Below are 23534 nucleotides of genomic sequence, written 5' to 3'. Positions count from 1 at the left end.
GCAAACTCAGTAGGAGGCTTCAGGGCAGACTTCTAGGAATCTGGAGCAAGAATATGCTTTCTTCAGTATTTGAAAACCCACACCCGGCATGCTATTGGGTTCTAATAGGACTGAGCAATGACCACAGGAGACCAACTGACCATGTGGCCAGAGCTTCCCATTGTAAGCTGTGTAGCCAGGCCGTTGCAATAGCAAGCCATCGTGGGATGGAAACGGGACATTCAAGACCAGGCCTGAACAAGCCTAGAAGTCACAAATGAATTCTACAAGCAGGCCAGACCTCATGCTGTCACCCTATTTTCACTAATGCCTCTCCCTCTAGCCCATAACTATATCTCATAGGGGATTCCTTATGACCAGCTGCAGAGGATGATAAAGCTTGGGCCTGGTTTATGGACAGGTTACCCCAATAGGCTTGTAAGAAGACAGAAAACAAAACTTTTGCTGCACTGCAGCCCAACTCAGGGGTATCCTGCAGGATAGTGGAAAGGGGAGATTGTCCTAGGAGGTAGAACTTCAAGCAGTGCATCTGCTTGGTTCAAAAGGGATGGTGGCCTGAGTAAAGAACTCCAGGCAGTGGTGAATGGCTTGGCTGATTAATCAGGAACCTGCGAAGGGCAACACTGAAAAATTGAAGTTCAGGAAGTCTGGAGAAGAACCCTGTGTGTTGAACTCTGGGAGAAGATACAAAACGTCTGGGTCCTTCTTATTCAATGTCTACCAGAGAGTGTCCATTGTAGAGGAGGCACTGAACCACCGTGTAGGCAGCATGATTCGCCTATGATTGAAATGAGTTGTCCTCTTACCTCAGCCACCTCAGAGCATGCACCATGGATCTGTGAACTGAGAGGCCATGGTGGCAAGGATGGAAGCCATGCACGGCTCAACAGCATGCGCGTTCTCTTCAAAGCTGATCTAGGTATCACTGCTACTAAGTGTCCAGCCTGTTAGAGCAAGATTGATGCCGAGCTCTTGATATGTACTACCCCTCGAGGAGCACACCCAGCTGCGTGGTGTCAGCTTGATTACAACAAACCCAACCATCACAGAGGGGCCATGATTCTTCCATGATTTCATGAGATTTATATAGGTTTGCCTTCATCCACAATGTCTTGGCTGACATTACTCTGAGGGCTCCCAGAGTGTCTACCATCCTGGGAATCCCCCATGACCATGGAGGAAGTGGACACATGACCATATTATCCACTGGTCCTACTATATACCATATCAACCAGAAGCAACCATACTAAAAGATGTTGGAATAATCACTTGAAGGTAAAACTAAGGCATCAGCTTGAAGATAGTGTTTTTGTGCTGCCTAAAGATATATTTCTATACCTTGAGCCAATAGCCATTATTTATGGCTATTCCCTGATCTGTGGAATATACACGTCTGGGAACAAAGGAAATGGCCCCTTTTACCTTTATTCTCAATGTCCTGCTTGGTAAATGTATGCTTTCTACCCCAAACCCTTGGGCTCTGCTAGACTAGAGATCCTAGTTCTCAGAGGGCAGGGGGAGAACACTTCTACCAGAAGACACAGTAATGGTTTTATGAAAACTAAAATCTTTCAGTTGCCCTCTGGTGCTAGCTGGTCTAACAGTGCAGCCTTATGGCACTGCCTCCCCTTCCCTGGATCACTTTCCTCGCTTAGTAGCATTGCTTACGCTTCCCAAATAAACTATTCTCACTCCACTTCTTATCTCAAGGTCAGCTCTCAAGGATAACCTACGCTAAGACACATGTGGTTCAAGGACCACGCTTTGAGAAACGATAATTTAGAGAGTGAACTTGTTTGCATTTTTTAAAATCTCTCTCTCTCCCTCTCAGTCTCTCTCTCCACCACCCCCTCCTCCTCCCTTGTGTGTGTGTGTTTGTGCACACGCACGAGAGCACAAGCATGTCTAACGTGAAAAGGTCTGTAAGGATATAAACAAGTATTGACAATAGTTCTTTCTGGGTGGTGTAATCATGAATATCTCAAGTTTCCTTTGAATTTTTCTCTGTATTTTGTTTTTCTGCAGCAGTGACTGTATTAGCAGCTTTCTTTAATTGGCAATTAGGAGATTATTAGTGACTTCAGTGAGTGGCAGGGAGCAGAGCCAGGCTGCCAGGGGTTGATGAACATCAGGGAAGGGTGTGCAGGGGACACTTTCAAAAGGCTGGGGTGGGGCGAGGCAAGAAATGAAGTGGGAGCCAAAGGAGAGGGGACAGGGCCGGTAGCCCATGCTGTTTGCAGAGACATGTAAGCATGCTTGCAGGCTGAGGGCAGGGAGCTGATGCTGGGAGAAGAATCACAAAGGCAGTGGCAAAGGGGATCCCTGAAAGACCTGGGTCCCAGAGGAGGTGGAAGGGAATGAGATCAGGGCCCAGTTGGAGGAATTCATTTGGAACAGAAGGCACACTTCACCCTCAGGCTCGAGCAGAGGAAGTAAGGATGAATAACGTTATCAGTGCGTTGACTTCATCCATTTGTTTATATTACACTCTGCCTCATTTCACAAAGGACTTGAGGTATTTCTATAGCCATGTTGATAGGCTGAAGGGGGCTGGAAGTTGAGAAGTGTCCCCCCCCCCCCCCCGCCCTGCCCCCAGAGGAGTCTACTTTCTTCGTGGGTGGGAAGCAAGGTCCCCCACAGAGAAAGAGGAGCAGGGGTGGGGCCATGGGCTTGAGGAGACAGGCAAAGGTTTGGAATGGGGAGGGACAGGGACCGCTGGATGGAGCTGAGGGCCCAGATCAGGCACAGCTCCAGGCTGCCCACTGCTGAACCTTCTCCAGCAGCCCAGGGTAGAAAAGTCTGTGCCTCCTCCTTGGTCTGGCACTAGGCAAGTCATTCACCCCTCTGAGTGACAGAGTCCTTCTCTGCCAATGGAGAGAAAAACAGCAAGTCTGGAAGGTAGTTGTGAAGATTAAATAAAGCTGTGCCAGGAAGTACCTAGCACAATGCCTGGTACACAGGACAGGCTCAGGCAATGCTCATTCTCCTGGCCCTCCCCTTCTGAGCAAACCGGAGCCCACTGTACCTGGGTGGAAAGGGACATTGCCGTTGGTGCCTTGTATTGGTAGATGCTGCTAGACACCACAACATTTTAAAATATATTCCACTCATTACTCATGGTAGCTGTGTTCCATGAAGTTGCCGCAAAGGCTGAAATAGGAAATACTGAATCATTGCCCCTCGAGGAAAAACAGCATTCTTGGGAGCCTCTGGCCACAGTTTCATCAACCAATCAATACATAACCTTGTTTTATGTGTGTTTCTTCTTAAAGACCCCTTATCTAATATATATTGTTGATTCATTAACATTGAACTCATGGCCAAGAGCATCATAAGTCATGCTAGAATGACCAGTTCATCTACCTCAAGTGTTTTCTCCCTGAGGCTCATCACAGCCTCCCTGCACTTAGGAACTAGACAGCCCTTCAGTGCTACCCATGGGGGTCAGTTCAAACATCACCAACAAAAGCTCAAAAACAAGAAAAACATGGCACTGAATAGACCATGAAAAAGACACTTGTTTACAGCATGAGGGCTGAAACAAGAAGGCAGAGCGTCACCTCGTTGGACCTCAGCTGGGAACATGCATATCAGGCAACTCTAAATTTTTTTTAAAAGATTTTATTTATTTATTCATGAGAGACACAACAGAGAGAGAGAGAGAGAGAGAGAGAGAGAGAGAGAGAGAGGCAGAGACACAGGCAGAGGGAGAAGCAGGCTCCATGCAGGGAGCCCAATGCGGGACTTGATCCTGGGACTCAAGGCTAAGCCACCCAGGGATCCCCTCAGGCAACTCTAAATTGTCACAACTCCATGCATGTGTGGATCCTTACATGATTACAGAAGTTGCTCAAGTATTGATTTGGGATTACAAATAAATTTACAAGTTGGTGAATAGTGCCTGGGTGGCTCACTTGTTTAAGCATCCCAGTCTTGGTTTTGGTTCAGGTCATGATCTCAAGGTTGTGAGATGGAGCCCCACATCCAGCCTGCTTCTCTCTCTGCCTCTAATGAATGAATGAATGAATAAATAAATAAATAAATAAGCAATGGCTTGCCAAACTTAACTATAACCAGCAGTTTGAGTGGGCGTAGTGTTCTGCATCTTAGCCAAGATGGTGTAAGGTCAACAGATCAGCCCCTGGAAAGGTAAAAAGGCTAAAAGTAGAAAGCACTGCGAAAGGTCAAGAGACTGATTTACAGCCAGAGAAAACCATATTCCATACCCTTGGGAAGGGATTGGAGCTACAGAGCAAGGGGGCGTAGCCATTTGAAAGGATTCAGACAATAGCATCACATAGTAACAGAGCTTCTTCTAAACACAGCAGTGGGATAGCATGGGGTAGGCCACGCTGCTGCAAGAAAGAGACCCAAAATGCAATGGCTTACCAAAAATGGATGTTTATTTCTCTTTCTTTCATGCACATGGGTGAGTGATTACACTCCATGTCGTCATTCAGAGCTCGGGTTCCTTCCTTATCTTTGCACTATCAGCCCCTTTGAAGCATTATTGAAGCTGGGTCCCTGGCACATCTGTGTTCCAACTCAAGGGAAGAGGAAATGGAGCGTGGCAGAGCAAAAGCCCAATGCCTTAAGGACTGTTTCTACTTATGTTCTATAAGAAAGGACTTAGTCACAAAGCCACACTCAGCAACAAGAGCAACTACAAAGTGTGGTCTCCAGCAGACCAGCCATTTGGCCAACTACCATATTGCTATAGAAGAAGAGGGTAGATTACAAGTTGAATAAAAAAAGCCCATCCATCCATCATCAAGCCTTTTTTCTTTTATTTTTTTCCTTTTTTTATTTCACTTCTAATGCTTCAATAATTTAGACCCTCCCCTTCTTACAAAAAAAGATATTGGGGATGCATACCAGTGTGTTACTGGGGATTCTTTCGGTTGCCAAGTGACAGCACACCACTATTTAACTTGTTTAAGCAATAAGGTGGGCCACCTCATATATCCAAAAGTCTAGGCTCTGCATCAGAGCACCATTCCTTCTTCCCTAGGACTCTTCCAGCCTCAGTCGTGTGTTGGCTGCATCCTCAGACTGGGAGCAAGTTAGCTGGTACTGCTCCAAGCATCACCACCAAACACATCCACAATTGGGAAAGCGGACAGAGTTTTTGAAAGGGGACAGACTTTAGCAGAAGTTGCCTTGCCCTCTGGTTTTTCAGACCGACCTGTATCACATGTCTGAAGCCCAAACTATTATTGGCAAGAGGAATGCAACCACTACAACGGACTTGAACCAATAGCCGACTTACTCTTAGATTGGACTGGGGCCAGCCCTCCTTTGGTCATATGGGGAAGGGACTCACCTGAACAAAATCAGCTCTGACTGCAAGGAAAAGTCGAGGAACGGTTATTGCATGAGTTACCAACTTGTTTCTGGCAATGATGGAGGCACAGGACCAGGTGATGATATGGAGGGTACATAAACAGCAGGGGAGTGAACTTCCAAAACTTCCAATTGTTTCTTAAATCATACCTCAATAACTCTAGTGAAGACATGTCTGGAGAAGGCAGAAACTGGGGAGCCATGTTCAATATCTCTTTCTCTCTCACCCCCATATCCAATTCCTTACTAGATTCCATAATGTCTATACTTTCAATACCCTAGCCTTGTCTCCTTCTCCCAGTTCAGGTCTCCGGCAGGCTCTATGACAACAGTGATCTAACTGGGGCCAGTCTCTCTTCCTGTAATCTACATCTCTGCTGCTGTTACTCAGCTACTCAACTTTAATGTATAGGAAGCACTGCACATATGCAGACATACCAGAAAACGTCCCTGCCTTCACCTTGCTTATGGTATAAGGAGCATCTCCCTAACTCTCTGAAACCCACAGCCAAGTCATTTCTCTGCTTGAAAGATCAGTGCCTTCAGGAAACATTTTACCACGACCCACAACACCCTCCCCTCCTTGTCTTCCCCACCCCCCCCAACATAACAGAACTACTTGCACTTCCCTCAAATTGCCCTCCCCTTTCACGCCTCTGTGCTTTTGCACCGGCTGTCCCCTCTAGAAATCCCTTATCCCCTCTCCATCTGGCAGACAAGATAAGGTCTCCTATTACTCTCTCCTTCTCTCCTGCTCCACCCTCCCCAACCGCCACACACACACACACACACACACACACACACACACACACACACACACAAATATAGCGCTCTGGAAATGTTTCCTGAATGGAGGCTACTCTGGGTTAAACAGTAGCCGTCCAGAGCTTCCTAACCGCCCCCCCACCCCCGCCCCACCCCCTCCACCAAGCACTCCTTAAGAAAGTGAAGAGGAGGGAGCCTGGATGGCTCAGTGGTTGAGCATCAGCCTTTGGCTCAGGGCGTGATCCCGGGGTCCCGGGATGGAGTCCTGCTTGGGGCTCCCCCAGGGAGCCTGCTTCTCCCTCTGCCTCTGTGTCTCTTATGAATAAGTAAATAAAATCTTAAAAAAAAAAAAAAGAAAGTGAAAAGGAAATCTTGAACTTGCTCTAAGCAAGCAGGGCATTTCTCTTTACACTTTATGGAAAGGTTGTATTCTATACAGATTACAGGACATATTCTTGCTTGTTTTAATAAAAAATTATTTTCTCCAATTCTTCAAGTGGATGATCTCGAAAGATGCTCCTTGTTTACTCGTTATCCTCTTAAATTAGCTGTCCTCACCCGCCGCAGGGACCCTAAGCGAGACGTGCATGTTGTTCCGTGTGCAGATCCTGAAAGAACAGCTGGGTTTCGGTCCCCAGGGAGTAGGGGGGACGGTGGGGGCGGAGAGGGGGTCCGCAGGCTGGAGGCCTGGCCCCGCCTCTCCTCTCCCCCGCCCGCCGTAGGGGCGGAGTCGCCTGGGCCAGGCCCGCGGGGGCGGGGAGGGAGTCACTGCCGCCGGGAGCTCGCGCTCGGCTGGTTCCGGGTTGAGAGGCTGCGCTCGGACCGGAGCAGTGGCCGCTGAGCCGGCAGGGGTAAGGGGCCGCGCCGGGCGGGGTCTTGGGGCTGGGATCGGGCAGCTGAGCGCGCTCGCACCCCTCCTCTCCTCTGCCACGCACAGCCGCGGCGCAGCTCCGCCTGGCTTCCCCCTTCCCCAGAATTCCCCATCCTCTGCTTCTCCCCCTCCCCCCACTGCACCCATCCCGGGATTTCAGTCCCCCTAAGGCGTCCGCCCCCCTCCTGGATCCTCTTATCCCAAAACCCACCCCTTCAGGCTGTCCCTTCCTCTAGAACCTCCTTGCCAGGAGCCCCTTCCCTCAGACACCTACGGCGCCCTCCCTCCAGCACCCAGCGCTCCGAGTCACCCACTACCTCGAGACCACCTTCCTGGACTCGCATCCCGGCTAGTCTCCATCTATCCTGCACCTCTTCCTCGCGTACCCCCCTTCCCTCCCGGACAGCCCCCCTTCCTTCTGCAGCTCCTACTCCCGCCTCTCCTCGCCTGCTCCCCGCACCCATCCCTCGGTGCGGCCCCCGGCAGCGCCGCGCTCGCCCAGCCGCCCCCCTGCATCCCAGGGCCCCCTCTCCGCCGCCCCCAGCGCCATGGCGTGCAGCCTCAAGGACGAGCTGCTCTGCTCCATCTGTCTGAGCATCTACCAGGACCCGGTGAGCCTGGGCTGTGAGCACTACTTCTGCCGCCGCTGCATCACCGAGCACTGGGTGAGGCAGGAGGCGCAGGGCGCCCGCGACTGCCCCGAGTGCCGGCGCACGTTCGCCGAGCCCGCGCTCGCGCCCAGCCTCAAGCTGGCCAACATCGTGGAGCGCTACAGCGCCTTCCCGCTGGACGCCATCCTCAGCGCGCGCCGCGCCGCGCGACCCTGCCAGGCGCACGACAAGGTCAAGCTCTTCTGCCTCACGGACCGCGCGCTGCTCTGCTTCTTCTGCGACGAGCCCGCGCTGCACGAGCAGCACCAGGTCACCGGCATCGACGATGCCTTCGAAGAGTTGCAGGTGAGCGGGCCGGGGCCGGGGCGGGGCCGGGGCGGGGCCGGGGCGGGGCCGCGTCGGAATTGCCTCGGGGCGGGGCCGCCGGCGCAGTCAGGGCCCTATCAGGATTAGTGTGGGACGGGGGCGGGGCGGGGCCGCGGTGAGAGGGCGGGGTGCAGGGGGCGGGGCCTCGGGCCGCCTGTCCCCGCCCGGGTCTGAGACAAACCAGAAGTGGGGGTGGGTCCTTGGTTGGGGAGGGGTCACCCGTGGCGTGGGGGGACCAGTGAGATCAGAGGCTTGGGGCAGAGTTGGGGACCAGGACGAATTAGAGCTGGGCAAGGGCAGGACTGTCTGGGATCAGGGGGCCGGACCTGAAGACAGGACCCACAAATGAATGGGACAGAGTGGGGACAAAGACACAGATGGGAATAGGAGCACTATCGGGGCTGGACAGGGAGCGGGGCCGCCATCCGGCAATAGGTCCAGGACTGTTCGGAGTACCTGAGGGGCAGGCTTGGGACACCACGGGGCAGCACTCAATCAGGTGTGCATGAGGACCTAGGGGGCAGCACCAGGGCTAGACTGCACTGGGCAGGTCAGGGCTAGATCTAAGAGAGAGTCTAAGTTATGGCCACCCAAACTGCTGAGAGGGTAGGTTATTGGGCCAGGGCTAGGTCAGGGTGTGTGAAGGGTTAAAACTGGGATCTAGTCCTGGTACTGTAAAACCTATTTAGAGTCTAAACCAGAGTAGAGGCCAGGTTGACAGTGGGAACAGGATTTAAGACTCAAGATTAGGGGGATCCCTGGGTGGCGCAGCGGTTTGGCGCCTGCCTTTGGCCCGGGGCGCGATCCTGGAGACCCGGGATCGAGTCCCACATCGGGCTCCCGGTGCATGGAGCCTGCTTCTCCCTTTGCCTGTGTCTCTGCCTCTCTCTCTGTGACTATCATAAATAAATAAAAAAAAATTAAAAAAAAAAAGACTCAAGATTAGGAGAATAAGGCCCTGCAATGAGGTGATTCAAGAAAGGGAGGGGGTGGATCTCTAGGAGTCTCCAGAGGATTTTGATGACCTCTTTGGCTCTGTCACTCACATCAAGACCTTTGAAGACTAAATGAAACAGTATATGCAGGGTAACCTGAGCATAGTCAGCCTGGCACTATAATTGATCTCCCTTAAACCTTCCCATCTTCACTGACCAACTCCTATTCAAGTCTCAAAGCCCAGCTCAAATGTCCTCTCAGTATAAGGCTTCCCCAAGCTCCCCTGGCAAAAAAAAAAAAGAGAAAGAAAGAAAGAAAGAAAGAAAGAAAGAAAGAAAGAAAGAAAGAAAGAAAGAAAGAAAGAAAGAAAGAGTATTAGAGCTGCATTTCCCCAAATATCCTCTGTTAATAAGTATGCTGTTTTTAAAAGTAGTGTTCCCACATCAGCTATATTGGGGAAATATAGTATATTCTCTACACCCCCCTTGGAGGACTCTCCATGTACATTTTGCATATTAAAGGTTTGGAGAAATCTTGTAGCAAAGAAATCCACTTAATGTGTTTACTAAAATGGCACCCAAGCTTATTTCAACGTGGAAGTCTAGAATCTTCTCCTCAACCTAAACTATTTCCATCCACCGGTCCTGTGTCTTTGGCCTTGGGATACCAGTCTAGCACACAGTTCCCAAAGAGCAGGGACAGTCTCTAATTCATCATATCTATGGCCCCAAAGCCTGGCACATCCGTACTCATCAGTAAAGTCTGAATAATGAATGATCAATTCTGGCCTGAGCTGGCCCAGACTGTGGAAGCCTTTGGAAGCAGAAGATTTTTCACTCAGACATTTTTTGAATATGCAGTGGCCTAACTTGGCAGGTAGTAAGTTCCCTGGCTCTTGAGATGCTTAAGCATCTGAATTACTACTTTTCCCTATGTTGTAGGAGGTGTTTCCCCGCCACCCTCCCCACCTTGTACATGAGTCTCTGCGAATCAACCTGCACTTAGCAGATGAGAAATGGCCCCATGTTCATCATCTCTCCCTCCCTGCCCCTTTCATCACCAAACTGTGACTGACTCCCTCCCTTTCTGGCTCTGAGGCTGGAGAGCAAGAGTTAGGGGCTCTGGGAGCTCGCACAGGCTGACATTGGCCCTCTGTCCCCAGAGCCTTTGGTCCTGGGTCCTGGTATCCCCATCTCTCCATCTGTGAAGTCACATAAACAGGAAGGAGAGAACCTCTGACATGGCTGAGTGCAGGTTGTGAGGGCTTGAAGAGACCCTGAAACCATCTGTCCAGCCTCTTCCCAACATAGGTGTGGAGACTAAGGTCCAGAGAGGTGATATGAGTCCCCCAAAGCCACACTACCACAAAGAGCCAGACTAGAAAGCTCCACCTGCCCCAGCCAGATCCCTCCTCTGCCACTTAGCCCCTCCTCTCCCTGACTGACTTTCCAGCTAGAGAGGCCTCTGCCTACTGAGCCTGGGTTCCCCTGTCTGCAAACCAGGACATCAGAGCGATTGTGTTTTGTTTTTTTTACAATCCATTCTGTGTCCTGGGAAATGCAGAAGAAGTTAAATATATATTTTCTCCAAATGTTACTGAAACACTTTTACTCCTCGGTGAAGAGAACAGGACTGCCACTTACCTAACTTCTGTACTGTCCTGTGGTCAGACAGTCTTGGGTTCCAAACCTTCTTTCAGCACTGTCTGTGTGACTCGGAAAGTCCCTTCACATAAGCCTTGAGTCTCTGGTCTGTAAACCGGATTCCTTCCTACCAGGACTTCAGGAGGCTGACCTGAGGTGAACTTGCTGTTTGAGATGCTTGGCACATGGTAGGGGCTGGGTCAGCATGCACTCCCATCCCTTCTCCTTCTACCTGTAAGAACTCACGTGCCCACCTGGGCAAATGCCCAGACCTGTCTCTCTTGCCTGAGAAGGAGGCCTTGCTTTGGTGCCTTCTTTGGGTGTGGCAAGAAGGTGGCAGAGACACATGCCTTCCCCACGGGAGAGGTAAGCTCCTGGATGAGGTTCAAGCCACTCCCCACCCCACCTGCCTCTCTCTCCTTGTGGGGTAACATAATCAACAGAGCAGGGCTCATTAGCTATTTGTGCACTGGGAATGAGGCTGAGTCTGCCCGACATACCCCCTCCCCTCCCAGTGGTGCTTCTGTCCCCAGGGCTACTGGAGCCTGGGCTTGGGCCCCTCTCCTGGAGAATAACAAACTCAGAGCTGGCAGGGCCTTGGAGATCTTTTGGTGCCACCCTCAGTTGACAGATGCAGAAATGGCAGAGGAGGGAGGGGACCTTGCCCAAGGCCTGAGGTCAGAGGAGGCCACGTCTGAGCTCAGCTGGAGTCTCCTCATATCCCACCTAGTGGTTGGAGATTTTACATTTATTATAAATCCTGGAGGTAGCAGAGCAGAAAGGTTAAGAATTCTGGCTTTGTCCTGGGCAGCTTCAATCCCAGTGCTACCATTTTCTGGCAGTGTGGCCTTAGAAAACTTACCATCTCTGAGCTTCAAGTCCCTCAGTGACAGCAATGGAGATGGATTAAACAAGATGACATTTGCAAGAATTTAGTAATGCACTCAGTAAATGACAGTCTAGTGTGTTATCATACCATGCAGTTCTGACATTCGGGGCCAGATAAGTCTTTGTGTGCAAGACAATCCTGTGCATTATAGGATGTTTAAGAGTATCCCTGGCCTCTAACCACTAGCACTAGCCAGTAGGCTTCCCACCCTCCCACCCCTCCGACTCCACCAAGCTGTGACAGCCAAAAACGTCTCCAGGATTCATCAAATGTCCCCTGGGATCAAAATCACCCCTGGTTGAGAACCTTGCCCTAGAGAAGCCCTAATCAGCTTTCCAGGCTCTGCTCAAATATCACCTCCTCCTTGAAGCTTTCCCTGACCTGCCAAGCAGAATTGCTTTGAACTTGATTCCAATACTGGGGTCAGATCCTGGCATCATCACTGATGAGCTTTGTGTCCTTGATCAGGTCGCTTTACTTCTCTCAGCCTCAACCTGCTCATCTACAACGTGGGAATAATATGACCTCCTTGAGAAGGACGTTCTAAGGGTTAGGGATGCTGTATCAAAAGTGCCTGATACTGTGCCTGGCACTGAGTAGCACACAACAATTTTTAAGTCTCTTTATTGTTTCTGATTGTAAAATTAAATATCAACAGAGCTATATAACCTGAAAGTTAAAGTCTCTGCCATAATCTCACCCCATAGGAAAACATGGTTAGAATTGCTTTGTGATTCTTCAGAATTTTTATTGTGTGAAGAGCATGTGAGTATGTGTGTGCATGTTTGTGCGTGCGTGTGTATGTGTGTGTGTTCATGCTTTCCCCCACCCTACCTTTTTTTTTTCTACTGCTGAGCCACGGACCACAGAGCCAAAGGGAAGAAGGGACCCCATCTCAGAAGGGTTTAGGGCTTCTCAGCGAATACCTATTGGGCCCTGGCCCATTGCCTGGGACTAGACTAAGCACTTTTCTTGTATTGCCTCATTTAATCTTCATAAAACCCTGTCAAGTGGGTCCTGTCATTTGCTCCTCTTCCAGATAAAGAAACAGGCTCAGAGGAATTGAGTGCCGAGTTCGGTCACCCAGCTGGGAAATGGCAGAGACAGGATGAGAAGCCAGTCTGACTGGGCCACTCACGGCCTCCCGGCTGCCTCTGAGGGCCAGGTAGTGGTCCTGTCCCCTGCCCCTGCCCACCCCTCCCTGCCTGTCTTTGTGTTTCAAGAACTCAGCACAGAGTCAGGCTAAGGACACTGTCTGCTAGCTGATGCACCAAGGGCAGGTGGCTGGATGTCATCTCGGTCAGGCATGCATCCGGCTCTCTGGCCTGAGACCTCAGCTTCCATGCTTCCAGAGAAAGGATCATTCAGTCCCAGCCACCCCCTCCAGGTGTCATGTGACCATTGGAGCCTCTCCCAAGGCCTCTGTCCTACCAGGGGAGATGGTGCTGGATCTGCTTCGGTTGGGACCCCTGACGAGCTGGGCGTAGTGACAGCCACATAGGGAAAGAGCAGGGTTAGGGGACCAGGTTCAAATCCTGACTCCAGCTTCTTTCAGCTGAGTAGAGGGCACTGCCTTCTCTCACCCTTTCCTGATGTGGGAAATAGAAGTAAGAACAAGACTGGCCACTTGATGTGTAAAAGAGAGAGAGAGAAAGAGTTGCTGCCTATCCAAACAGATAACAGATGTGAAGCCACTTTATTTGGTGCCATGGACAGGGAGGCAGCCAGGTTGTTTGTGTTCCAGGGAAGCAGACTCTGCTGTTACTTTTCCCAGCAGAGGACACGATTTATGTGCAAACAGCAGCCTCCATGGAGGCGAGTCTGGCCATGAGTCAAACTCAGGGCTGCCTATTGGCATCTCGACTTCTGTCCTCACAGGTGTCTGTGGGCCGCCAGGAATGTTCATCCAGGACATCTTGGCTAAGCATAGGCCACAGCGTAGAGACTTGAACCTGGGTGGCCTCGGGATGTTTATTTCATAGAAAGCAAAGGATCTGGTAGGCGATGACAACAGAAATAAAAACAACTCTAAGGAAAACACTAGCCAAAGTTTATTGGGCACTGGTTGTGTGCTAGGTGCTGTGATGGGCATTAAATCCTTCTTCCTTCCCAATTCCTTGTGTGGGACCAGCACCAGCACCATTTGACAGATGAAGACATTGAGGCTGAGAGGTTCTGTAACTTGCCCAGATGGAATGGGTGTGGGAGGATGCCAGTGGGAGCCAGAGCCAGGCACTCAGACTCCAGTCTGTCTGGCTCAGAACTCACCTTCCTCACCAACATCCTAACTGCCTCAGGGAACATCTGAAGGCAGAGGGGGCCTCAGAGACCACGACAGAGCATCATTTACTTTCTGCACCTTGAGCTCTGCTTGGACGCCGGGGTGGGTATAGAGGATTTGGAGGTGGGTTCCATCTTGAACTCAGGGATTCAGTCAATAATTTCTTCACTCAGCACTCCTGCTGTGGCAGCTGAGGGCCAGGCTGTGTGCCAGGCCCAGGAGAGAGCTGAAGGAGCCCTGGCTCTGCTTTGTGGTTTGGGGGGAGGGGCCATAAGCTGCGAGGTCACGTCCCAGGCTCCTGTGGCTGTAACTGGGAGTTGTCCAGGCCTCCGTGGGGCTAACAGTTGAGCTGAGATCAGAGAGAGACGACATCGTGGACACAGGAAATAAATGCGATCCACGGCCCCCATCACCTGGGTGCAGAGTGCAGGGGCAGGTCAAGTGCTTTGGCTGGCGCACTCCCTGAATCCTCACGGCCAACCTGTGAGGTGGGTCCTCATTTACCAATGAGGAAACTGAGGCTCAGAAATTGTGCCTGCTGCCCCGGAACCAGTAAGTGTTGCTGGAACTGGAACTCACTCAGGTGGTCAGACCAGGGACAGGCATAGAGATGAGCTGGCGGTTAGTTGTGGTCAGAGGGGAGGGTGCCTGGGGCCAGGCAGGAACGGGAAAGAGATGTTGCACCGGCTCTGAAAGGGCCTTGAACAGTCTCCCACCCCCACCCTGGGGAGCTTGGATCTGTTCCCAGAGATGCTGGGGAGTCAGGAACAGGTCTGAGCTGACAAGCGGGGCCCAGTCAGATCTATGTGATGGGCAGTGGGCAGTTGGAGGGCTGGGAGAGCCTGGGGGGGCAAGAGGGGAACAGCCAGGAGGCCTTGCGAGAGGCTGCAGGTGGTCCCAGAGGGGTGAGGCTCAGAGAGAGAGAGGACATGCAGGAGTTCAGGCCTGTTGGGGGAGTAGGAGCATCAGGGGTTCTGGGCATGGAAGAGGGACGAGGAGAGGAAAAAGCTGGGGGCAAGTTCAGTTTGCCATGTTAAGATATCTGGCGTCCTTAGGTTAGAGCAGGAGGGAGAGCAGTGCCGAAGTGCGAGAAGGGGAGGGGGCTCAGGCACCTGCGCATGCTGGCAGCACGCTGGCCCTTTCGTGGGGTCCCACCATGACCCCATGGGTGGTTCTGATCCCCATTTTATAGATAAGGCTCCCAGAGGTGGGCCCTGAGAGGGGAAGAGGTGATCTGCTCAGGGTCACACAGCCGGATTCAAACCCAGGTTTCCCTGATGCCAGAGTTCATGCTGTCCCCTCCGGGCAGCCCTGCTTGGTGACAGGGGTGAGAAGGGGTCCCTGAAGTCTTCAGGCAATGGCTTCCTGCAGCAACTTTGTTTTCTAGGCTGGGAGAGGGTGGCCCCACAGGAGGGGAGGTCTGGCATTGGGAGCATATGAGCCCTGGCTCTCTGTCCTCCCCCCAGCTGCTGCCCCAGTCCTGGCCTCTCCAAACCTCTGGGAGCCCCAGAGGCTCCCAGCTGACATTTGCATAATTGTCTACTCAGGTCTGCGCCAGCCCTGACTCTGTTCCCACTCCAAAGGAAGGGGTACAGAGCTGTGGTTCTGCCCTCTATGGTTGGTCCCTCCTGACCCTCCTCCTCCTGACATCCTGCTCTGATGGGACCTGCAGAGCCCAGCTCCCCCAAGCTGACCTTCAAGGTCTCCTCCCCCTCCACCCCAGCCTTCCCAGCTTGTGACTCTACCCGCCCATCCATAGCGGGTTCCTGTCATCCCCAGCTGCCCCCCACTTCCTGCACATACCAGGTGTGCCCCTGCTCAACTAGTCTCTCCACCCAGGATGCTCAGGCCCCACCCAGGAGACGTGAAGGAACGCTGCCTGTCCATCCATCTTCCCCGGGCCTTCCATCAGAAATACACTCTCTCCTGGCAGCTCTGCTGGTTCTGACTCCCTATTTCACAGGAAATTGGGATGATTATGATGACAATGACAGCACCCTAAGAGTGACTGAGTATACCCTGTGCATCACGTCAGGTCATGAATTAAGTTGTCTGATCCTTACAACCACAGAGCCAACACTGGTATTAGCTGCACTTTACAGATTTGGAAAGTGTGTGTGACCTCAGGGAAGCTGTCTGACCTCTCTGAGCCTCTGTTTCCCCCTCTGTGAGATGGAGGTGACAAAGGCACTCACCTTATGAGGCTGTTGTGAGAATTACGTGACCTGCACCTGTGAAGCTGAACGTCACCACTGCCCTTCTGAGCTCCCTCTACCACTTAGAGCTTCCTGTTTCCTGTCTCACTTCTGCTGGTGGTCCATTTTCTGGTTGGTTCTCTTCTGTCAAGCTGTGTGGCCACAGGCCAGTCAGTCCCTTCTCGTAGACCTCAGTTTCCTGTTACAGAAATCTGGAGGGTTTAACCAGACGGTTCCTGGTGTTCCACATCTGTGCTGTGTGAGACAGGAGCCACCAGTCACATGTGGCTCACGTGCACTTGAAATGTGTAACCCAACACTTCGGTGCCACTGAGGAACTGAGTTTCAGTTTTATTTAATTCCAAATCATTTTAACTTTAGTAGCCGCACATGGCTAATGGCTGCTGTCTTGGACAGTGCAGGTCTGGACCAAGAGACCAGGCTGGAGCAGAAGTTTGGGGCCAGTGGTGAAGGCCTGAATGCCATGCTCAGGCTTCATGCTCACCTTTTCAGATGCCGTGGAACTCCTGCCATGGGGAATGGGGAAGAAGAACGCACAGATGTGTCTGGTGGAGCAGTCATTCCAGCTGCTCTCTGGGGCACTTGAAGAGTACAAGGGCGGAGGGGAGCCTAGGGTCATAGCTCAGAAAAGCAGAGGTGAAAACCGAACCAGGGGAAGGTGAGGACAGGAGACAGTAGCTGCCAAGACAAACCTGATGACTGGTTGCATTGGTGGATGGGCAGTGTCAAGGACGACTCCCAGATTTCTTGTTTGGATGGCAGTAGGGGTGGGGTGGCCTTCACTGAGATGGCGACATGGGAAGAGCAGCAAGCCTGGTGTCCCCTATCTCTATTCCTGCATTCTCTGTCATGTTAATGCATGTGTCCCTGTCTACCCCCACCCCAACTAACTCATTAGCACCCCTCCTGAAACATCATGGGTTGGGGCTTGTCCCTCATCCTTCTGTCTGTTGCTGACACAGGATCACGTGGGCCAAGGAGGCCTCTGCCCATGTTTGTGGAATGGGCAGAGGAGGGCTCTGTTGCTCCCAGGGTCCGGTAGAAAGAGGCAGGTCTGCTCCCCTCATTCCTCGCCCCTGGAAGCAGGGAGAAATTTGTCCAAGTCTCTTGGGTGCCCTCAGCAATGTGAGGAACTCTACCTCCAGGGCAGTTTTCTTATACTAGGAGGAGCTGCTTGGGGAGCTGAGTCTTATGTGGACCCATGAGGACATTGGAGGGGAGGGGGGATTGTCACACTCAGCTCATCCCTCAGATACCTGCATGTCTGTTCACCATGTCCCAAGCTGGACAGATGCAGGCCATCAGGAAGGGCCTGAGGAGCATTCATTCTGTACTGTCAGGTGAATGAGATTCGTCTGCTCCAATGACTCAGATGCCCATGAACCTGTTAGGAATGACTCTTGGCTGTTAGTAACAGACAGACACCTGGCTAAGCAGCCACAATTAGATGGTGTGTGTTTCTGTCTTCTGTACAACATGCCTATAGGAAAGGCCCCCAGGCAGTGAGTGGTGGAGCCAGCCTCCTCGGGTTCCTGTGAGCTGACTGTGCTAGTGTCTTCTCAGTCTGTGTCCAGTGACCTTGCATTGAGCACTTGAAATTGGCTTTAGTGAAAGCATTTACACCACAGAAATTGGCAAACACTATAAATCAGGGTTTTGTTTTTGTTTTTGTTTTTTTTGGAGGGCCAGCGCCCTAGCTCACCACTGAGCAGTGATGCTGTGGCTGACTGTGTGCTGTGGCTGTGGGTCCCACAGTCATCAGGGACCCAGGCTCCCTCCTCTTACCCCTCTGGTTTCAGCTTGTAACTTCCATCTTTACAGCTGCCTTGTGGCCTGAGGCGGCTCGCAGAGTTGCAGCCGTCCTTCTGTGGGAGCTCTGCTGTCACAGCATGAGCTGCTCCCAGTGTCCCTTCTAACTGTTTCCAAGGCTGGCCCCTCCCCATCCTGTGTCATCTCAGGTGACAGCTCAAAGAAAAGAAGCCTTCCCTGACCACTCTCGCCACACATGGGCCCCTCCTGCACTGCTTTATTTTCTCTAGAGCACAGACCAGAATCCAAAAATCACCTGGTTATTTTGTTCTTTTCCTTGCTCAGTATGTCTCTTCCCTGCCACACTGGATGGTCCTTATGGATGTGGACTGTCTGTCTTGCTCTCTGCTGTGTCACCAGAGCCTCAACAGTGTCTGGCACATAGTAGTTGCTCAATGTTTGTTGCATGACCAAAGAGTAATAAGCAAAGATAATTTCTGCATGTTTCCCTTAGCATGTCATCATAATTATCTTCCCATGTTGCTACCTATTCTGTAAAATTAGCTGGGCCAGATGTTTCCCAAGGGCCCTCCCTGCTATGATGAGCTGAGTGAGTAGGAGGGAGGTGAGGGTGAACAGGTAAGGCAGCTCCCTGGCATCTCTTGCAGCCCAGGCTGACTGGGGAAACCCAGGTCCTGCTCAGAGGCTGTTTCCATGGACATTCATCCACAAAGCAAACTTCCTGGAGCCCCATCTTGTTGCCAGGCCATTGATAGCTGTAGGGGCTGTGGAGCAGGAAATGGTAAGGGCCTGCCCCACTGAACTCATGGGCTCATAAGGGGAGGCCCTGGGGACAGACAGGAGAACCAGTTATGATACAGTGGGCCAAATGCCCCATACATGCAGATAGCTGGACTTGTCATGGTGGTACCCACCTCTACACCACATTCATTCATTTGACAAATATTCGTTGAGGCCCTACTGTGTGTGGAGCACTGTTCTAAAGACAAGCAAGCCCAACAAGACTCCTACCCTCATGATAGTCATAGTGCTGTGGATGAGACAAGCACCTGTCAGGCGAGTAAGAGCATCTCAGACAGCAGAAGGTGCCAGAAAGACCTCGAAACAGGATGTGGGACAGAGGGTGTAGAGGATGATGCTGTACATGGAGACCTTCCTGAGGACATGGCATCTGAGCTGATATGTTAATGACGTAAAGGAATCACGAGGAGAAAATCCGAGTGGAGTGCACTGGCCAAAGGAAACAGCAAGGGCAAAATCATGAGGCTGAGACAAGCCCGTGATGGAGCAACAGAAAGAAGGCTGCCTGGCTGTGTGGGAGTCAGGGGAGATGGACGGTGAAGACAGGTGTGGGACCAGGGTGAGGCGCAGCATTGAAGCAGGCATCCCCCAAACTCAATGATTGAAATGGATAATATTTAATGCAATTTTTAAAAACCAATAGTAAAGCAAAAAGCCCCATGATGAACATAATATCAAATTCTTTTTATTTTTAAAGATTTTATTTATTCATAGAGACACAGAGAGAGAGGGGGGCAGAGGAACAGGCAGAGGGAGAAGCAGGCTCGGTGCAGGGAGCCCGATGTGGGACTCGATCCCGGGTCCCCAGGATCACACCCCAGGCTGCAGGCGGCGCTAAACTGCTGCACCACCGGGGCTGCCCATATCAAATTCTTAAAAACAGGATTACTCGCAGTGTCATGCTAAGCTCTACTGGAACCTGAGGTAAAGGGGAAAATCAGTAATACTAATCGTGGCTTTAAGGTTTCCCTATGTTGTATAGTGGATTTTTGTCGCCGTTTGTTATGGGTGTCATCACTGTAGAAAACATGTCACCTGACGTCAAGATCGGGGTCTCCAGAACCAGACTGCTTGAATTGCAAATATGATTTTACCCATACTTGCTTAGCTGCAAGCTTTTGAGCCAGTTTCATGACCTCTCTGTACCCATTTTTCCATCAGAAGATGGAGGTAGTAAGAGTGTCTTCCTCTGTGCTGTTGAGGGGATTAAATGACCCAGCGCGAGCACAGGACTGAGAACAGGCCTAGCCCCCTGGACGCTTAGTCGTGGCGGCGGACAGGGGTACCTTGGTACCCACGAGCGGATTCCAAGCCGGGGAGTCTCCTCACATGAGGCTGGGGCGGAATGTATGGAGAGGCGGGTGCAGACAGGGAGCCCGCGGGCTGCTGGGATGGCTGGAGAGGAGGGTGTTGCAAACTCCAGGTGAAAGCCGCCTCGGTACCTGGGGGGCGTGGGGTGGCTGAACCGTGCGCGGAGCACGGCGTTGGGCCCGGCCCCCATCCCGGCCTTGTGTCCTCCCAGAGGGAGCTGAAGGAACAGCTCCAGGCCCTTCAGGACAGCGAGCGGGAGCACACCGAGGCGCTGCAGCTGCTCAAGCGACAGTTGGCCGAGACCAAGGTGAGAGCGGCCTGGGCGCGGGGCGGGGCCTGCTGGTGGGCGGGGCCTGTTAGGAGGGGCGGGGCTTAAAGGTGCCAATTATGCGAGGGGCGGGGCTTACCCTGATGTAAGGTTTGGTTTTTTAAATTTTTTTATCGGAGTTCAATTTGCCAACATACAGCATAACACCCAGTGCTCATCCCGCCCAAGTGTCCCCCTCAGTGCCCATCACCCAGTCACCCCAACCCCCCGCCCACCTCCCCTTCCACTACCCCTTGTTCATTTCCCAGAGTTAGGTGTCTCTCATGTTTTGTCACCCTCACTGATATTTTCACTCATCTTCTCTCCTTTCCCTTTATTCCCTTTCACTAATTTTTATATTCCCTAAATGAATGAGACCATATAATGTTTGTCCTTTTCCGATTGACTTATTTCACTCAGCATAACGCCCTCCAGGTCCCTCCACGTGGAAGCAAATAGTGGGTATTTGTCGTTTCTAATGGCTGAGGAATATTCCATTGTATACATAGACCACATCTTCTTTATGTAAGTGAGTGAGATGGACTCACTCCTAGGACTGAGGGAGGGACTCGGACTGGTGCCTGGCCTTACCGGTAGGACCCTTTTCCCTGTCCTGCTCTGAGTGAGGTGGGACCAGGGACCAGTCTTGCAGGGCTGGGAGAATGTACCTAGTTTCTCTTAACTCTGGTCTTATTAAACATACTCGCCTGTCACCAGAGGAGCCAGCCCTGAGCCTGTTCCCTTGAAGTCCTCCTGTTGATTTGTGGCCCGGCCTTGGTATCTCTCTTAAACTTAGACTGTGAGGATATGAACTTACTGTAAGGTAGTGCCAAACCCTGTAGTCTCTGGCTGCAGTGGTTTGAAAAGAAAGGCTTTTTCTTTTCTTTTCTTTCTCTTTTTAAGATTTTATTTATTTATTCAGGAGAGATACACAGAGAGAGGCAGAGACACAGGCAGAGGGAGAAGCAGGCTTCCTGTAGGGAGCCTGAAGCAGGGCAGGATCCCAGGACCTGGGGATCACACTCTGAGCCAAAGGCAGACACTCAACCACTGAGCTACCCAGGCGTGACAGAAAGGCCTTTTCTTGACCTGAGAGGGAGGCCCTGGATTCTGATCCAGCCACTAACTCGCTATGTGACTTTGGGTAAACTGCATACTTTTCTGGAACCCCAGTCTTTCCCATTTGTACACTGGAGACTCTGCCAAGCTTCTTCTGGCCCTGAAGTTCTGGATCCCAGGGCCTCCCTCTGAGTCCCCCCCACACACACACAAATGTCTCACCAACTGGTGAGCTTTGATTGATGCCCTTTCTGGGACCAAGACTTGGGGACCCAGGCCCAGCCGCTAAGCTCTATGATGATTTCAGTCTGGTCCCACTAGCTAGCAGGGGTGCAGCTGCCACTAGCAGCTGAACTAGAGCCTTAGGAATGCTCTGGACCTCTGGGGGTCACCCTGAGGCCTGGAGAGGCCATTGGAGATCCAGTTCTGTGCCCCAGCTTGGCCACCAACCCGTGTGGGGTCTCAGGGAGGTCACGACAAACATTTCTTTGGAAAACATTCTGGAGCGCCTGCAGGCAGGACCCTCAGCAGGCAATAAATGAGAAACAAAGGACTCTATCTAGCCTGTTTGCCTTCCACAGCCTCAGTTTCCCCATTTTCCTGGTGATTCTGAACCCTCAGGTGAAGAGAAGCAAATGGAAGACTATGTGAATGAGAGCGGAGTATTATAGTCTAGTTTTTTCTCTAGTGTTCTCTCCTCTCCACTCCCCATTGTTTTTCTCCACTGACCTTTTCCTCCCCTGCTTTCCTGTCCATCTGTCTACCTCTGGGGGGTCCTGTGGGGCCACCTCCCCCTCCAGTTCCCCCAGCCCTGCTTCCTGTCTGGACTGGGGTGTTTATACAAGAAATGCCTATGGATGCTTTGGAGGTCATATTTCACCTGGTGCCTGACTCGGCTTTCCTGCAGCGCCTGCCCCTCCAATGGCCCGGCCTGAGGGCCTGTCTGAACTCCCTCCCTGGGCCCAGTGTTTTCCTTGGTCGGGGCTGACCAAGTGACGCATTCTTGGCAGGGTGTTCTTCTGAAACGGCCCCGGTTCCTCGGAGCCCCAGTGTATTCCCAGGGCCGTGGTGGGCTGGGTAGGGGCCGCTTTCTCAGCCACAGCACAAAAGGGATGGGGGGTGGGGTGGGGGTGGCTCTGCCCTAGAAAAAACTAGAATAAATGGGGCACACCGATTGAGCTGAACCTTTCTCTGTGCTGGTAATTGTGTTTCCCATTCATTGTCTCACTGAACCCCACAGAATGTCACCTCTGCGACAGCAGGACTCCTCAGAACCCAGCACAGTGCTTCCCACACAATAAATAGTTGTAGAACAAATGAGCGTGTGTGTGTGTGTGTGTGTGTGTGTGTGTGTGTGGTGAGGGGGACACCTTTTGAGGTAGGAATCTTATCTCCACTCTATTGGCAAGGAAACTGAGGTACAAGGAGGTTGAGAAACCAGCCTACGGCCCCATAGCTAGTAGTATGTGGTTAATTGGGAGCTTACTATCCAGTTTTGTCAGAACCTAATGCATATTCCAGCCATATGCTGGGATGTCCTCAGCCAGATCTATGGCTGTGTGGTCAGCAAGACAGGTAGATTGGGAAGACTTTTCAGGGACATACTTGAGGCACCTGGGATGGCTGTCACTCTGTTATTCCACTTTTAGCTGCCCCCTTCCTGCCTCTCCCCCCTCTTCCTGCCCTTCCTCTTTTGTCCTGAAGATACTAGGCCCCCATCCTAAAAAGAAGATGGAGTCTGCACCCACCTCTGCAGAGCAATTTTTGTCAAGATTCTTCCTCCTTCACCTCTCAAGCAGATTTTGACTGCCAGCCCTGTGCCAGGCCCTGGGATGGGCACAGGAAATTCAAGCCTGGGAAAGACGTCATTCTTACCCCCAGGGGTTTGTTCACTAGCTGGAGCCACATAAAATGTAAGACTGTGTATTAAGAATATTTACAGAATGCTTTGGAGACACTTAACTATTTAATTGCCTGGAAAAGTTAGGGAGGTTATCACAGAGGCGGTAGCTTTCAGTCTGGGTCTTGCAGGATAAGTAGGAGTTTGCCTGTTGAATAAAGATTTTGTTAGGAGGGGGTCCATCCTAGACAGGTGGAATTGCAACAGAACGGCACTGAAGAGGTAAGTTGGGATCAGATTGAGGACTTTGAAGCCAGGCTAAGGGATTTAGTGTTTTACTACTTATCAAGGAGCCAAGAAATGTTCCTAAACTGCATTGGCTTTGATCTGCTTTGCACATTAGAAGGGTCACTGTGGCAGTGAGTTTGGTTGCCAAAGACACAGAGTTGACTTGTGGACCAAGAGAGTTGGGTGGCCTATGGGATCCCAGGAGTATGTGTGGTTGAGGCAGGTGGAAAGACGAAT

The 23534-nt window shown here is 51.7% G+C and overlaps 1 protein-coding gene across 3 annotated transcripts in view; it reads left to right on the top strand.

Annotated features, from left to right (window-relative positions):
- Positions 1–6575: 6575 nt before the first annotated feature.
- Positions 6576–23534, top strand: part of TRIM62 (tripartite motif containing 62) — a 29903-nt gene continuing 12944 nt past the window's right edge. Inside the window, exons 1-3 of one of the 3 annotated variants that reach the window (XM_055331864.1) lie at positions 6576–6959; positions 7501–7935; positions 20015–20110. In XM_055331864.1, the coding sequence (XP_055187839.1) occupies positions 7528–7935; positions 20015–20110 (504 nt within the window). In that variant the 5' untranslated portion in view covers positions 6576–6959; positions 7501–7527. Of the gene's footprint in view, positions 7936–20014; positions 20111–23534 lie in introns of all 3 variants that reach the window. The other 2 variants (XM_055331862.1, XM_055331861.1) reach the window with 2 other exon arrangements.

This window comes from Nyctereutes procyonoides, unplaced genomic scaffold (assembly GCF_905146905.1).
Source record: "Nyctereutes procyonoides isolate TBG_1078 unplaced genomic scaffold, NYPRO_anot_genome, whole genome shotgun sequence".
NCBI lineage: Eukaryota > Metazoa > Chordata > Mammalia > Carnivora > Canidae > Nyctereutes > Nyctereutes procyonoides.
The sequence above is the reverse complement of the archived record's forward strand: the minus strand, read 5'-3'. Positions and strand labels throughout refer to the sequence as shown.